We start from the raw sequence: 17,223 nt of genomic DNA, 5'->3' as shown, positions 1-17,223 counted from the left end.
ACCTGTGTCAAGTCATTTAAAAGCTAAATGTAAAACACAAATTTTAGTAGGTTTACTATCTTATTGTGCATCCTTCAATACCTACATAAAGTAAAGCAGCAATGTTAAATCATCAAGCATAAATATAACAGGAGATAAAAAGATCACACACTTCTTCTACAGTATCTTACCCAGGTGCTCAAGTCACTGTACTGTGTAATTCTTAGGCACATCATGGAAATAAAACTGAATCTTGATTCTAAGGTAACTTAATTGTATTTTTGTCTCCAAATGTGCTAAAAATACATGACATACTGTACCAGTAAACCTTCATCTTGATTATGGGAAACTAAAAAATACTTAAAAGAAAAAATCATCACTCAAAAGACAAGAATTATGCTGAGTGATCGATCCTTTATTAAAATAAGTACAAATAAAATGTTCTTTACATCAGAGATACTGTGACACCATTCAGGGTACTAGTGATATTAAGTATCTGCACTTATGTCATATAAGCTTGGTGATCCTGCTACTAGAAGAAAAAATACTTGGTCATGGACATCATACAAAGTTTTGATATCGTCCACAAATTTCATTAGATCAGGGCTGCTTAAGCTCTTATCTAAAATTCCAAGAAAACTCAGTGCGACAGCTTCTTTTTGGAATCTGGAAGGGGGTAAATTTTAATTGTAGAGAAAACACCTTCACAGAGAAGAAGAGCTGAGACCCAGTTACTAAAAAAAAATTGGGGTTTGAAATGAACTCTACGTTTTGTGCTTGAAATTTTGAGATATGTGGCAACTCATAGTGCACCTGAGATAACTAAGATTAGAATGAGCTCCTTAGAGCCCAACTTCATGAGATACAGTCCAAAGGCTTCTCAATGTATATCATATTGCATAAAATGTTTTCCTGAAATTTGAATATTCAAATACAGTTACTGGAGAACCCTGAACCTAAAAACAAAGCAGAGATGCCCATTTTATTATTTAATAATTAAACTAAAACATCTTGTTTCTCAGCTTCAAACTTATGACACATGTCCCGATTAGTGTTAATTACTGTATAAATATTACAAAGTGGGATTTGGTCAAGGTTTGTTTCATTTATTTTCCTCATTAAAGCATTCATTTCCATCCATGATGGAGTTCATGTGATAAACAATCACAAAGGGATTTTTCAAACAGTAGTTTAAAATAACCGAAGAATGCAGAATATCATGTTGACAATATTTTCTAAATACATTCCTTATACTGCTGCCTTAAAAAATCAAATATAAATTAAAATACACTACAAAAACATCAATTTCTTTGACAAATTTACTATACCATTAATCAATGTAACACTGAGTAAGAGTTGCCGATGTGATCAAAAAAGGCTAGCCAAAATGACAAATAAAAACGCCCCCATTCCGTTATATGTACAACATACATGTCTTAGCTATTCTGAATTTATCATATTAGCCGCACTATACTTGGTGTTGAGTTTTTAGTGAATACTAAAAACCCTGTTACATAGAAGAAAATAACCTAAGCTATTGTCCTTCATTTTAGTGTTCTGTAAAAAATAGAACCCCTCTTAACCAGTCATTGCACATTGTGATCAGTTCCTGCAATCAGATTCTTCTACGAAAGGGAGATGATCCAGATGATAAATGCTAGATTAATGTCCAAAGTCCTATAGCAGTGCTTTCTGGGAGTACTGCAACTGCTGCTGGGTGTCTGTCGGCTGGGGAAGACTCTGAGAGGCAAGGGTGTAGTTTGACATCTGGGACACACTGGCATTCTGGTAGGAGGTCATTTCAGCATTGGAAACAGCCACAGCATTAGGTGGGGGACTGTAGACTGCCGGCTGGCTCATGTATGCAGTGCCCGGAGTCGAGTTCACTATCGTGCTGGTTGACCATAAAAACAAGAACCAGAATTTTGTTACTTACATGAGCTAACACTTGGCAACCAATTCTCAACAGTGGTGTAACACAGAGAATACATATGCAATGATGTCATTTCGCACATTATGTGATATAACTGAATAGACTTGACTGAATCAAGTCTTACATGTTGAGAAAAATCTCAAAATCTCAAAAAAGGTCCGGATTTTATCCCAAGTGCAATCTGATCAATGTATAGTATACCTCACTGACTTCTACCAGGAATGAAGAACATATTTAATGTCACACTGTATAATCAGGGTGTTTTTTGGTTCAAAAGATTAAAAAATATTGAGATTTACTTTAATACATATTATTTTTTCAGCTTAATAAATAAAAACATTTTGAAAAGATAGATTAGATTAGACCATAGATTTCTCATTAGTACATCTTATTTTTCAATGAGGCATCAAGTCGCACTTGACTACAGCTACACTTAGCCAGGCAGAGCAATAAAATCCAATGAGGATATTTTCCTGTTCTTATTATAAAATACAAAGCACATACAAGCTTCGCACTATTTTCAACATTTATGCTTTAAATGCATGCAAAAGAGATGTCATCAGCATTTAAATTGTGTATTTGAATGTTATAGCTGTTCAATACATCTAAGCTCAGTAATTTGTAATAGTTTTCATCTAGTCCAAATAAACAGCAGAGACACTATTATTTATAAGTCTTGAAAATTACTGTTGGAAATGCTCTACTACATGCTTAACACCTTGCAGAGCAGATAACTAACCACAAAAACTCTAAAGACTCTAGATGATGGTGTTTGGATAAATAGCTCTAAAACAAAGAATAAGGTGCTCATCTGAAAATACTTGTAAAATAGTATTCTACTACTGAAACAATTTGAACTCATGATAATTGTGTTAAAATGTTTAAATTATATACTGTACCTGAACACTTAACAAATGGCACATAAATAGATCCAATTAGATTCCCATAAACAGAATTTCCTCCAATATCAGCAATGAAGGATACGGAAAGCTGAAAACAGCACTGTTACCTTGGAGCAGGCTGTGAGGTCATGGCAGGATTTGGGCTGTGGGGGAGTCCTCCTTGGTTCACTGAAGCCAGCTGTTCTTGTGGCACACTGTATCCCTGGACTGTTGCCATGGCAGCAGTCCCACTCACTGCATATGTGCTGCTCTGTGTCTGACCTGGGTAACCCTAGAAGTAAACACGGGGTGTTTATCCTCGCACCCTAACCTTTCTTACTAAGTTCATAAGACTACAAAATACAGCAAATCACAATGATTCCCATTGAAAACAACATTTGGCAACACACAATTCGTCAATTACATTTGTGTGAAAAAAATAAAGAGATTCATATTAAAGACAAGCTAAAAACACTCAGAGAGCAAAAACAGGTTACTGGTAACAATAAAGCAAACAAGCTTTCTCACTGCCCCACACTTTGAAAAATGTCCAGGTCCATTTGAGGGGGTATAAGGTCAAACCCAGGCAAAACCTGGAGCACACAAGAATCCTGAATCCTGAACACTTAAAGAACTATGCAAATTAAAATGTGACGCAAGGTTTTGTGGCCTGGTGAGACATATTGAAAATTTGAAGCACATCAAACCTGCTTCTCAACAGCAAGCATTGGGAAGGTTCACAGGAATCAGGGAAAATGGATATGGCAAAGTAGAGGTGAATCCTGGTGAAAAACCTGCTTTAGTAAGTCAAGGATCTAAAACTGGGTTTAAAATTCATATTTCATTAAAACAGTGACCTAAAACACAAAGCCAAAACCATACTGGAACTATCTGACAAGAATGAGTGCCCTTGAGTGACTGTGTGATCATTACAGTTTTTACATCAAAAAGGTAATTCGGAAAACCTACACTTATACTGTATGTTTTTGGGCTTCTGTTGGTTTAATTAATACAAAGAATGTGTTAATACTGTTCAACATAATTGTGTTTCATTTATGTCATGCCAAATCCTGGCACACTAGAACATTTTCAGTTTATAAACAATAAACTAAAAGGATTTGGTCATTTCAAAAAATGGCTGATATGGATAAGGGGGTAGTTTTAATACTACATTTCCCAGGTCACTTATCTTTTATGACTGTTAAAAACAATGATTAGCACACATTCACAATATTTTAAATGGAAGTTTAAGAATATATCAGTTTAAAAAACTTTTAGCTCACACCTAAGAGAAAGAAAAAAATCCTTTATACCGGCTGTGTTCCCGAAGCAGGCTGCTGCATATAGTACTGCTGGCTCTGCAGTTTGGCGTACATGGCGTACACGGGGTCTTCGTTCATCAGCTTGGCATACAGTGAAAGGGCCTCCATCACCTTTACATTCAGCTCTGACAGCTCAGAGTGCTTCCTGAGAGAAGAAGCAAGCAGCCGTCAGTCTTCGAACAAATGGTAAGAAAAACTTACAGTGCTAATTTTTATTCCAAGGACATAGGTCAATATTTATATTCCCGAAATTTTGGAACAACATTTTAACAAGACACGGTTGTACAGGTAAAAACATTTCATCGAAATATGATTTTGTACAATCGGAAAAAAATAATATTTATATTACCTTATATCCACATTACCTGACAAGGTAATTAACACAAATAATTTAGGAGAAGGCTTAATACCTGTCAATATCTTCTAGTTTTTGATCAATGAGAGGTCCCATTTGATTGCAAGCCACTATAATACAAAAAAAAATCAATATAAAATGATGATAGATGAAACATTGAATACATTTCTAAATGTTAAGTACAGTGTTCTCCCACTATCAGTATAGAAATACTGTATAGCAAAAGCAAACGTTACTGGTTGTAACTTAGACCAGAAATCTATAGTACTAGAAACAATGTTGGCTTACACCAGACAAGTTACTTTTCTGATTTATTTAGTGGCTATTAACTATTTCTTTGATTAAAATGTATCAAACAACAAAAGAAGTCAGATATGGCAAACCAAGAGCTTACCATCTTACAATCTATATGGTCCTATTACTGCCTCGAGCATCATTTTCAATCATCCATCATTATACAATACAGCATGCCACCATAATGTGGCAGTGCATTGGGAATTCCTTTAAGAATAAGTGTTTTCAAGTGTGAATGCACCTGGACAATTTTTAACAAGGATACTTTACTATCATTGCGCTCTGACTGCTGAAGTTAATTAAACAACAAACAGGGTCTCCTTATGTATTCCCTTCACAAAGGTAAAATCCTTAAGCCTCTCAGATATCCTTTCTTCAGTCTGTTCCAATATCTTAGTTCTTCTGTATAATGCTCATGCTGTATGATCTCTCATAGATAAACTGTATTTCATAAATGAAAGATTTAAGCTCAAGAAAACCCACTGGGTTTACATCATTTTACCTTCCAGCTGAAGCAATTCTGTGAGATCAGGCTGATTGTCTGTAGGATCTGCACTTTGTATCATCTGTAGCAACTGATCCATTTTTTCCTGAAAATTAGAAGCAATGCTTTAAAACTCTTAACCGTTTTAGTACTATTCTTCAAAACTGGTTTCTAGTGGACAGAATCCTCATGTCAAATGTGAAACTTGTGAAAAAAAAAGCGATTTTAACAATGTGTTCAAAATGCAGTCTAGAAACAGTATTGTTTTCAATAGAATCTACTTGTAAAATCCAAAAGATCTGTTGGACACAAGGAATCTATATATACAACTATTATCACAACTATTTAATTGTATTCAACACAGAATGCAACTGTGGGATCACTGGTGTTTCCTTGTTTGTTATGCTTAACACATCGTGTCCCACCATCATGCATCTACTGAACTAATACACATTTGGTCAATGCAAACCAAAGTGTGGCATGGGACAAGTTTGAACATATTTACCTCATCAATATAAACTGGCTCTGGCTCAGGTTCAATAGTTTCCACTTGAACTTCATCACTGAATTGTACCGTTTTCTTCTCCGTTTTTACTGTGAAAACAAGTTAATATTTATCTACATCTAATCTTCCTTATAAAACAAAACACTGGATGTAGAGCTTTCTTATACTCACTCATTTCTGGCTCTGCAGTCAGGTCAGCAGTCACAAAGTTTGAAGGAAACAAGCCAACTCCTTGATATGTTTCTCCTTTCCACCAGTTGGGGTCACTGTGGGAAAAATACAAAGCAAAAAAAGACACCAGAACTACAGAATTATTTTACTATGATCCATTTCAGGTTACTAATACAGTACTTCTTTGTAAATGCATTTACAGTATTTCAGGCTACTGTATCAATGCAACACTTGCTTAGTTAGAGAAAATACAGTGCCTTGCGAAAGTATTCGGCCCCCTTGAACTTTTCAACCTTTTGCCACATTTCAGGCTTCAAACATAAAGATATAAATTTTTTATTTTATGTGAAGAATCACCAACAAGTGGGACACAATTGTGAAGTGGAACGAAATCTATTGGATTTTTGAAACTTTTTTAACGAATAAAAAAATGAAAAGTGGGGCGTGCAAAATTATTCGGCCCCCTTGCGTTAATACTTTGAAGAGCCACCCTTTGCTGCGATTACAGCTGCAAGTCGCTTGGGGTATGTCTCTATCAGTTTTGCACATCGAGAGACTGAAATTCTTGCCCATTCTTCCTTGCAAAACAGCTTGAGCTCAGTGAGGTTGGATGGAGAGCATTTGTGAACAGCAGTTTTCAGCTCTTTCCACAGATTCTCGATTGGATTCAGGTCTGGACTTTGACTTGGCCATTCAAACTCCTGGATACGTTTATTTGTGAACCATTCCTTTGTAGATTTTGTTGGAAGATAAATCTCCGTCCCAGTTTCAGGTCTTTTGCAGACTCCAACAGGTTTTCATCCAGAATGGTCCTGTATTTGGCTGCATCCATCTTCCCCTCAATTTTAACCATCTTCCCTGTCCCTGCTGAAGAAAAGCAGGCCCAAACCATGATGCTGCCACCACCATGTTTGACAGTGGGGATGGTGTGTTGAGGGTGATGAGCTGTGTTGCTTTTACGCCAAACATATCGTTTTGCATTGTGGCCAAAAAGTTCGATTTTGGTTTCATCTGACCAGAGCACCTTCTTCCACATGTTTGGGGTGTCTCCCAGGTGGCTTGTGGCAAACTTTAGACGAGACTTTTTATGGATATCTTTGAGAAATGGCTTTCTTCTTGCCACTCTTCCATAAAGGCCAGATTTGTGCAGTGTAAGACTGATTGTTGTCCTATGGACAGACTCTCCCACCTCAGCTGTAGTTCTCTGCAGTTCATCCAGAGTGATCATGGGCCTCTTGGCTGCATCTCTGATCAGTCTTCTCCTTGTCTGAGCTGAAAGTTTAGAGGGACCGCCAGGTCTTGGTAGATTTGCAGTGGTCTGATACTCCTTCCATTTCAAGATGATCGCTTGCACAGTGCTCCTTGGGATGTTTGAAGCTTGGGAAATCTTTTTGTATCCAAATCCGGCTTTAAACTTCTCCACAACAGTATTACGGACCTGCCTGGTGTGTTCCTTGGTCTTCACGATGCTCTCTGCGCTTTCAACAGAACCTTGAGACTATCACAGAGCAGGTGCATTTATACAGAGACTTGATTACACACAGGTGGATTCTATTTATCACCATCAGTCATTTAGGACAACATTGGATCATTCAGAGATCCTCGCTGAACTTCTGGAGTGAGTTTGCTGCACTGAAAGTAAAGGGGCCGAATAATTTTGCACGCCCCACTTTTCATTTTTTTATTAGTTAAAAAAGTTTCAAAAATCCAATAGATTTCGTTCCACTTCACAATTGTGTCCCACTTGTTGGTGATTCTTCACATAAAATAAAAAATTTATATCTTTATGTTTGAAGCCTGAAATGTGGCAAAAGGTTGAAAAGTTCAAGGGGGCCGAATACTTTCGCAAGGCACTGTACATTGTATGTTTCTGATGTTACAAGTTTAAAGAACATCTAGTCAAAATGTATATATTGCAGACTCATTAAAATTTGGTACTTCTTGCCAGGAGTCCAAGAGGGACTCAAGTTTCAAAGAGCTTCCATGTAACTACTGATACCATTACTATCTTAAACCAAGTGCAATTTAAAGGCCGGTTTGTAATGTCGAATTTATATCTCAGAAAATAATTAAATTCAGAAGATATCGTTCTCATGTGAACCTAACAAGTATTTTAATGTATCCTGGGTTGTTCAACCTGGGTTGCTCAAACATTTTACATCCTGTTCATTTATCACACTTCTTTTCAATGTGTACTGTCTGGTGAATTAAATGTTTATTTGTTCTTGTACATAAATACGGAAACTTATTAGCTCCAGGGAGAAAAAAGATCTCATTTATACAAGAGAGTATTGCGTTTATACAAGGAAATTATTGCATTTAAATGAGAAAATGATTGCATTTAAACAAGACAGTATTGTGTTTATATGAGGAAATGATTGCGTTTAAACACAATACTTAATTTGTGAACAATGCTGCCTACTACATCAATATATTGTATTATATATATACAATATTGTCCTGTGCAAAGCAGCATTGACTTTAACAGAAGAATACTGCCACATTCCTCTTTTTGGGAAAAACAATCTAAAGGAGCACATGTTCCATCTTCTGTATACAGCACATGAAATACAGCAATGTGACAGTAAGCATTCCCAGGTTAAATGCTAGTCAGTAGTCAAGTATTCCATTCAATGTTTAAAGAGTCGACAAAAACCCACGTATGGTACATATTTCTGCAGATTCACATCAAGAATAACATACGTTTGGAAAGCCATGTGATTCTAGTTGTCAGAGAAACAGCGACAAACACACACGTTTAACCCAGGAATGCTCACTGACACTCTATTTATATATAAAAAAGCCAGTACACGTGCTCATTTATGTTATTTTTTTCCAAAAAGAGAAGTGTAACAATATTATTCTGTTGTTAAAGTCAATGCTATATTATTGCATATATAATGCAATATATTAGTCTAGTTGGCAACATTGTTCACAGATAAACAATTATGCCTAGATTGCGCTAATAAGTGTCCGTACATAAATGAGGTGTACATTGTAGTTGTTTGACCATATTTTACGGGTTATAAGGTAAAGACCCAGTTTGGAGTAGGGGATATTTGAACGGAGCTTGTATAGGGAATCGTTATTATATATTCTTTTTGTATTTTACTGCATTTGAAAAAATACAGGCTAACTAAATTAACATAAAGTAAATTAGATTCATATTATTCTCCTTTTCACTACAATCCCAAACACTTTGCTGTAGGTAAAGAACAAATACAAATGAAAAGAAAAAAAACGATTATACTAGTGTGTGCGAATGATCTAAATAAGCACATGACAAAAAAAAACTAAACATGCTGGGTGGGCTATAAACTGGCTGATATTTACAGAGAACAACTAAGAAAAAGCAGGACATTTTTTTCATTGGAAAACTCGTACAATAAAATGGGCACAAAACGTGAATAGTGTGGGACTGAAGAAAAAGAATACAGTGCAATGACCTGTTTCTAAAGCTATCCATTATCATAATGCTGCTTATTCCTGGTGAGGGTCACGGCAAACTGGAGCCGGTCCTAGAAGCATAGAGTATAAGGTGGAACTGCACCCTGCCTTTTGTTCTATTTCTATTTGCCCGTTGTTCTATCTTTGTAGCTATTTAAAGGGGTGTTAAAAGAAATAAGAAAGATTATTCACCTGTCATCGAGGACTGTAATAATTTCCCCTGACTTAAAAGTCAGTTCGTTATCTTCAGCAGCTTCAAAATCGTAGATGGCTCGCACTTTTCTGCCCTCTGATTTATGATTTGTTACCAGGCTGGAAGCACTGGGGTACAGACTGGAGAGGGCTGACTGGGGCTGCCTTTGCTCTTTTAATGACAGCTCTATAGCTGCATATGAAAGAGAGATCATAATATACCCACATGTACTTCACCAGGAATGAAATGCTCAACAACAAACACAAGGAAAAGATATACAGTATCTATATGGTAAAAACATTTTTTTTTAATGTGTAGATGATATTTCATTAACAGTTCCAACTTATTGAGTTAAACCACAAGAAGACAACTTACGTTTTTGTGCAATTATCAACACATTTCAACGAATTATGTTGTTTTAACTTACTGCCATTTTTTAAGACTTATTGGATTTTGAATAAAAAGGTTGAACTTGCCTTTAGCCAAGTCCTCTTCTTCCTTTTTATTTGCAGTAGTAGAGGGGTCTTTAGCTACCAGAGCGGGGCTTGCTTTAGCTTGTTCTGCTGCCTGCAACAAGGAAAAAAAAACAGTAGAGTCAGCTTTGTCATTATGTGCAATTATTTTGGTACAAGGTTAAGAAGTCACTATTTGATTATTTCTGTGTCTCTTATGAAAGTTGCACCGTGCTCTATATCGCGGTACTACATAAAAAAGGATGCTTGGATGATTAGTACATCTAAGAAGATACTGAAGATTACAGTATCTTAGGTTAGGTTTTGGTACATGGTGCACAATGGTCTTTGATAGAACTCATCTGGAATATTCTATCTAATCTCTTAGAGAATCTCCAAAGAAGAAACACTGAACTTATAATGAGGCAGTAGGCCTTGGTTTATGATGGAATTAAAAATAACTAAATATTTGCTCTTGGCAAAGGTACAGTAAGGCTTGATTTAGTGCTTCAAAGTGAAATAACTCTACTAGCTGCTTCTTTTAGTAGAAATTCTCACATGCATGCTGGTTTCATACCTGAGAGCCTGCAGCAGGAAAGGACACTCCCTGCTCTTTGAGATTTTTAATCATGGCAGATATGAGACTGAGCTGGGGGTCATTTCTGAACTCCTCAGCCCATTCCACCATCAGGGCCTTCAGTTTCTCACACACCTTTGGGTGACCCTGAAATGCAGAGGAACATTAGGTTAATTTAGCAGCTGGAAATTGAAATAAAATATATTGCAAGGCAGACTGAGGTTAACAAATGCTGTCACTTATGTGCTGAAAGATTGAAATTTCTACTTACTGAAAAAAAGATTAACATAAAAATCACTGACAATTTAAAGGTTACCCATTTCACAAGTCATTTCATTGAAATACAAGAAAGGCTACGTTTTGTAAGTTATTTATCCAATATTTTTTTTTTATCCATTCACTAAAAAAAGGATATGCTAAATTTAAATTTGGTGCTTTCTGCATTACTGTTAAATTGTATTCTGTATTATATTGAGATGCGAGGCAAAAAAAATATCAGTACTTTATTATGAGGGTGTTTTAATAAATAAGGTAACAAGACTGCCAGCATTTCTGCCAACCCAGCTAAAGGCATAATCATGAATAAGGCCATGCAATAATATGGCCATAAGACATGTGAAATCCACAAACATGTTTATGCGTAAGCCACTATGATATCAATATATAATCCTGCGTCACAGAAATCTGTATCAAGCTTGTGTAGCCAACAGCTTGCTACATTTTACTGACTTTTTATCCTCTTCTTAAATTTCCTTCTCGACCGGTGACTCTAAGACACTTAAACGATTGAAATGTACATTGGCAGACTAAGGTTTTCTGCATGGCAGCACAACAAATGTAGCAGATAGATCCTTGTAAAGTAAGTATGGCATTGTGGACATCTGTGCTTCAGTATCCAGTGGGTGCACACTTGCTGGTAATCCAACTGCATAGTTGCCTAGGGACAATGACGTGAACTGTTAACCATTACATACATGAGTTTGCAATAATAGAGTTCAATGTCTGCCTTCTCTTCATTGAGGCAAATACAGTATTTGCATCTGTGGAGAAGGATGCAGGGTTACCAGTTCAAAGCTCATCTTGAACAGCTCTCACTGTCAACAAAGCAACTTCAGCACACCTACTGTACATCTTTACACGACATGGCATAGGGTTGATATGGCTGACAGTCCCTAGAACCGATGATGAATTTCAGAAAGTGTTGTGTCCTTTGCAGGCAGACATATCATGCTGAAAACCTTAGTGCTTTGACTACATTTGCAAAAAGCCAATACTGGTCTGACCAAAAACAGGAATTGCCCTACCACAGCATGATGATGATGGTAAAACAGCACACTACTCAAACTTGTCAGGGTAATCTGTTTTCAACAGCGAGTGATTTTGACAATTTATTTATTGAAACACCCTCATTGTATTTAAACACAGCATTTTGTTAGATAAAGAAGATACTTATCACATTGTGGTTTTACTGTTCACAGAGCCTGATTGTTTCTGTGTAGCTGAGAACAACCTTTTCTGGTGAAAAAGCATGAAATATATCTTTTATGTTTTATATTAAAGTTTTCTCCATTTTGTGATATGAAGATGTTAGCGTTTGCATTAGTACAATAACAGTAAAAGTGCCCTATTTGTCCTTTAGGAGTTGATTTTATTATTAAACAGTTTCACATTACTTTACTTAAACTGACAATAGGAAAACCTTATGTTTTATTTGGTTGGCAGCTAAGGGGGAATTGGGGAAAGATGTATTCAGTTGTCACATTGACCATCTACAGTATAGGAACAAGTAATAGGTTTATTCCATGCTGAAAAGAGAAGAAAGAAAACAACGTTTCGGCCGTGGAGCCTTCTTCAGGTGTGAGGGTTTAGATGCTTCAGGTTCTTCAAACCTGGAAAAGGCGCCACGGCTGAAACGTTGTTTTCTTTCTTCTCTTTTAATTAATATTAATAATTAATTAAATAATTAATAATAACTGTGAGTTTAAAACCTGATACATAATAAGTTATATTTTCAATAAAATTGTTTCTTTCTAAATTTTAAAAAAAAAATTCTAAAGTGTAGAACAGTTCAAAATGTGTAAGACTAATGCACAGCAGTTTACATATTACATTACGCATTATTTGATTCTGTACTAGTTCCTGAACTGATTCTTATACCCTCGGTCTGAGTAAATAAACATAGTGAGCTTTTAGTTGGGCGTTAACAGTCTTTACATTGCATAAACAAAGACCTGATATTCAGGTATCTTTTTACATTGTGTCAAACAATCATATAAAAGGGTGAAAAATAAAAAGTAAACATTTTTACCCATTCTCCAATTTTCTCACCTCATTCAATGAACCCTGTATGATAAATCAAATAGCAAATGTGTCAAGCCTTTATGTATAATGTATAACTTCGAAACATTACATTAGAATGCTCAAATACCAATTAAATGTCTTCAGCAGCAGGAAAAGAAGCTTCATAAAACAAATACTTAAGTAGATATTCAATGTGGAAATAGTTGAGTAGATTACTTTTTTGCTTTTATGTAATGTATTTGCAACTACACTAGGACATAATAGTATTTGCTGATCTACCAATCAATTATATCCATTATAAGGTCAAGAAAACAATTGTAAGCTCTAAAATGTGCAAAACTATGGTGTGATTTAACTCAATTCAGAACCTGATGTTAAATCCAATGCAGAAGAAAGTAATTGTCACTAGATGGCACCAACAGCCTATATTTTAAGAGTTAAACTTTACATTTTTCATGTCTAGACAATATGACATACTGTACAAAATAAAACATAAAACAATTAAATTATAAATCAGTTTATTTTTTGTTTCTTTCTTGGGTCAAATAAATAGATATTTTCACAAATTTAGGTTACTAATGAAAAAACAATCTTCTTTCACCCATATGTGGATGCAGTTTGCAATTTCTTATTATGATCTGTTTGAATTTGAATTCATGCATGCCCACGGAGTTCTCAAGATGCACATTTGTAATAGATCAAGTTATAAGATACATAAGGTAACAGTAATAACTGAAATGACATCTTGTGGAGTTTAGGTTAATAAAAGCTGCCTCTTAAAAGCATTAATGATCACGTTAAAGCAAGTTCAATGTACCTTCCTAAAATGTGCAGTAAATACAGTGGACTCTAGAATTATTGGCACCCCTTGATAAATATGAAGACAAAAAGAAGTATATAACAAATAATATTTCCAACATAAGGAATTAATTATCCTGAATTAATGATTCAATTGAAACAACAAAGACAAAATACACTATAAATTATTTTCCCCAAAATAAAAGAAACATTTACTGGCATCCTTCTTTTTAGTACTTGGTGGAGCCTCTCTTGGCAAGGATGATGGCAGTAAGTCTTTTCCTGTAATGTATCAGGTTGGTGAACACACTGGGAGGGCTCCTAGACCATTGCTCCATGCAGAACCTTTTTCAGATCCTTGAGGTTTGTAGGTGTGCGCTTAGGGGCACTCCTCTTCAGCTCAGACCACAGGTTTTCAATAGGGTTCAAATCAGGGGACTGGGAGCATTTCTTTGTTGATTTTGAAGTGTGTTTTGGATCATTGTCATGTTAAAAAGATCCACTTCGGCCTAGATGCAGCCTCCTGGCAGAGGCAACCAGGTTTTTGGCCAAAATATATCCTTTTGATAATTCATGATGCCATCGATCTTAACAAGGGCCCCAGGACAACTGGCAGCAAAGCAGCCCCAAAGCATCAAAGATCACCCGCTATATTTTACAGTAGGTTTTTTACAGTAGGTTTTTCGGCATATGCATCCTTCTTCTACACCAAACATACCCGTGATGACTGTGGCCAAAAAGTTCAATTTTTATCTCATCTGACCACAGCGCCCACTCCCAGTGCCAATAGTGTTTGGCAAACTCCAGGTGCTTCAATTTGTTCCTCCACAACAGTAGGGGCTTTCTTCTGGCAACTCTTCCAAACAGCTTGTTGGCATGGAGGTGTTGTCAAATAGTCGTTTTTGAGACGGTATGACCCCAAGATGCATCAATCCTTCTTTAACTAAAACCTTTGGATTATTCTTTGCCACCCTCACCATCCTTCTCACTGTGCATGGGGACAGTGGGCTTGCATGCTCTTCCTGGCAAATTAACCACTGTTCTAGTGTTGTTGAATTTGTTTTAAATCATTGCTCTGACAGTTGATATTGGTATTTTCAAGGTTTTACTTATGTTTTTGTACCCATTATTTCCTTTGTGAAGATCAGCAATGGTTTGCCTAATTTCTGTTGTTAGATCTTTGACCTTCTCCATGCTGAAGGATGAGAAAAGGTTTTTCTGTGCCTGTTATACCCTGGGGAAACAGAAAGTCACTAAAGTACAGATATTAGCTCCTTAAGACAAAAGTGAACTCAAACAAGTATAAATATATTATTTTTTCAGATGTTTCTGATTGCATTTGAAAGGATCTTGAAGGGTGCCAGTAATTGTGACTTTTAATTACTATTTTGGCTAGTAATTTTCACCAATGATTTTCAGGTAGAACAGCATTACTTGTTTACAATTGAACCTTCAAATGAAATGTTTTGGGAAAAAAGGGACAAGTATTCCTCTTACATATGAGTATTAAATATCTGTCATTATCTATGTGGTTTATTTTATTCTTCATATTTTTCAAGGGATGCCAAGAATTCTGTATCTGTAAGATACCTGACAAAAAGTTGGTTGACTTGAAAACATTTGATTAAATGCCTCACAAAATTCACACGAATTTGTAAAAAAACAGAGACACAAATTAGAAAAAAATTGAAATTTACTGAATAACTGCACCTCTTGCAACTAAATCCACTTTTGTACTAAATTAGTAAATCAGTAAGAAAAAATCTTTCAAGCTTTTTTATTTTAGAAAAATCAAATCCTATTAAACTGCAGTGTACCTACCTTATTTAAGACATTGCTGACTTCACTGGCAAAATCTCTTGAGCAAACCTCGAGATGGAATATTTTGCCACAGTTTGATACACATGCTCCAAGAAGCTTCAAAATAGAGAAAAGAAGTATATAGACATGGGATGTTTTTTTTTTACTGTAACATAAGTTCATTAAAAAATCATCATCATAAACTACATTGATATTTTATGTGAACAGTTATACACTCTTTTCAAAAGCAAACAACTGAATTTATCTTCTATTACTTTGGTACATAAAACTCTCCTGATAAGATATCTCTCCCATGAGGAGTAAAACCTATGCATAGTTTGTCCACAACATCCAATAGTGCATCACCATCAGTTTCTGTCTTTTTAGTCTTAATCATCTCCGGAAGTACCTGTATACAGGGAAAACTCTCTTATAAATTTGTATCTTGTATGCATGTTCCTTGGGGTTAAGGTCAGCGGCCAGCAAAAGCTGAAATTTATTAGTAGGTGGACTTTATGCAATCTGTGCAGAGGATAAATTCAACAGCGCATTTGGATAGCTTTTGATTAAAGCAAGGCTTCCTATATATTAATTCTTACAATAAAATGAGCACAAAATGCCAAGGCCGTTAATGTTTTATTTACAGTAAATTTGCTAACTATCCATCAATCTATTTCTCACCTGCAAAAAAACATTAAAACATTGTCCAATTACAAATGTTTAAAAACATGATGATAATCAATTTACTGACAATGTAGCTTATTAAGTTATGAACTAATGAAGTGTAACACAGCTTAATAAAAGAATACAAAAGCTCTTTCTCAGTTTGACTAAATAAAGTGGTCAGCCAAATGTAGTTTTAGCATTAAAAAACAATTCACATATAAAAATACACAATTACCTGAAACTTAAAACTAAAGTGTAAGGAACTTCACCACTGGCCAGACCACATTAACATTAATGTTTTGTTACGGTAATGCATGAGTTTGTGAAATAATATAAATGCTAAGAAGGAGGAAAGCCATTTTATAACAACTGGCTCTGGAACAATAAAATGTTAATAGTAGGAGCAAGCTGTTAACAAATTTTCATTTAATCTAAATTACAATAAAGCTACTGTTAATTAATTTGTAACACAGATCCCATCCTAAGACTATTTACAGTGTTAATAGAATTCACTTCTATAAAATCACACTACAGGACACTAAGTAGGTCTTCCAAGTTTCCCCTGTGAAATAATTTGTTAGGGCCAAATGTGTTTTTAGGAAGAGTCTACATTAGTCAATAACAACACCATTGCTGAGTTGTAAACCACTTTACTGTTCTAATGATTGCATACATAGTGCATTAATTGATTATGTCTGTAGGGTTTCCTATAATCTGCTCTATAACAGATTTTCAAGACTTCATGACCTAACTAAAACATTTTTTTTTAATTCAGTTTAAAATTTAATATAGACATTTAGGTTGAGTTGTAAGGCCTACTGAGGCACTTCTGTGCTGCAGTCACTGTGGTTAGATGACGCATGTCTATATAAGAATCACTGGGAGCTCCTTCAACTAAACTGCAAATTAACCTATTACAAATTATTGTTGTGTCTATTGAAATGATTATTTGTTCCCTTTGCCAGTCACCTCCCTCCCAAATGTAATACTCATCAATATGGCTCTGTTACAAGACACTTTTATCAGAAAACAAAAGACAAGTATCAAAATGCGCACCTAGTAAAG

General features: G+C 35.5%; 1 protein-coding gene across 1 annotated transcript in view; it reads right to left on the bottom strand.

The window, feature by feature from the left end:
- Positions 1-373: 373 nt before the first annotated feature.
- colec12 (collectin sub-family member 12) overlaps positions 374-17,223 on the bottom strand; it is a 131,912-nt gene continuing 115,062 nt past the window's right edge. Inside the window, exons 14-25 of the mRNA XM_015354420.2 lie at positions 15,514-15,609; positions 12,922-12,936; positions 10,594-10,740; positions 10,041-10,131; positions 9,564-9,756; positions 5,925-6,019; positions 5,754-5,842; positions 5,267-5,354; positions 4,526-4,580; positions 4,107-4,260; positions 2,922-3,085; positions 374-1,873 (exon numbers count right to left, since the gene is read on the bottom strand). Coding sequence (XP_015209906.2) covers positions 1,657-1,873; positions 2,922-3,085; positions 4,107-4,260; positions 4,526-4,580; positions 5,267-5,354; positions 5,754-5,842; positions 5,925-6,019; positions 9,564-9,756; positions 10,041-10,131; positions 10,594-10,740; positions 12,922-12,936; positions 15,514-15,609 — 1,404 coding nt within the window. The 3' untranslated portion in view covers positions 374-1,656. The remainder of the gene's footprint in view (positions 1,874-2,921; positions 3,086-4,106; positions 4,261-4,525; positions 4,581-5,266; positions 5,355-5,753; positions 5,843-5,924; positions 6,020-9,563; positions 9,757-10,040; positions 10,132-10,593; positions 10,741-12,921; positions 12,937-15,513; positions 15,610-17,223) is intronic.

Source organism: Lepisosteus oculatus, chromosome 6, assembly GCF_040954835.1.
Source record: "Lepisosteus oculatus isolate fLepOcu1 chromosome 6, fLepOcu1.hap2, whole genome shotgun sequence".
In the NCBI taxonomy this organism is placed as follows: domain Eukaryota; kingdom Metazoa; phylum Chordata; class Actinopteri; order Semionotiformes; family Lepisosteidae; genus Lepisosteus; species Lepisosteus oculatus.
This window is presented reverse-complemented; position numbering and strand designations above follow the sequence as displayed.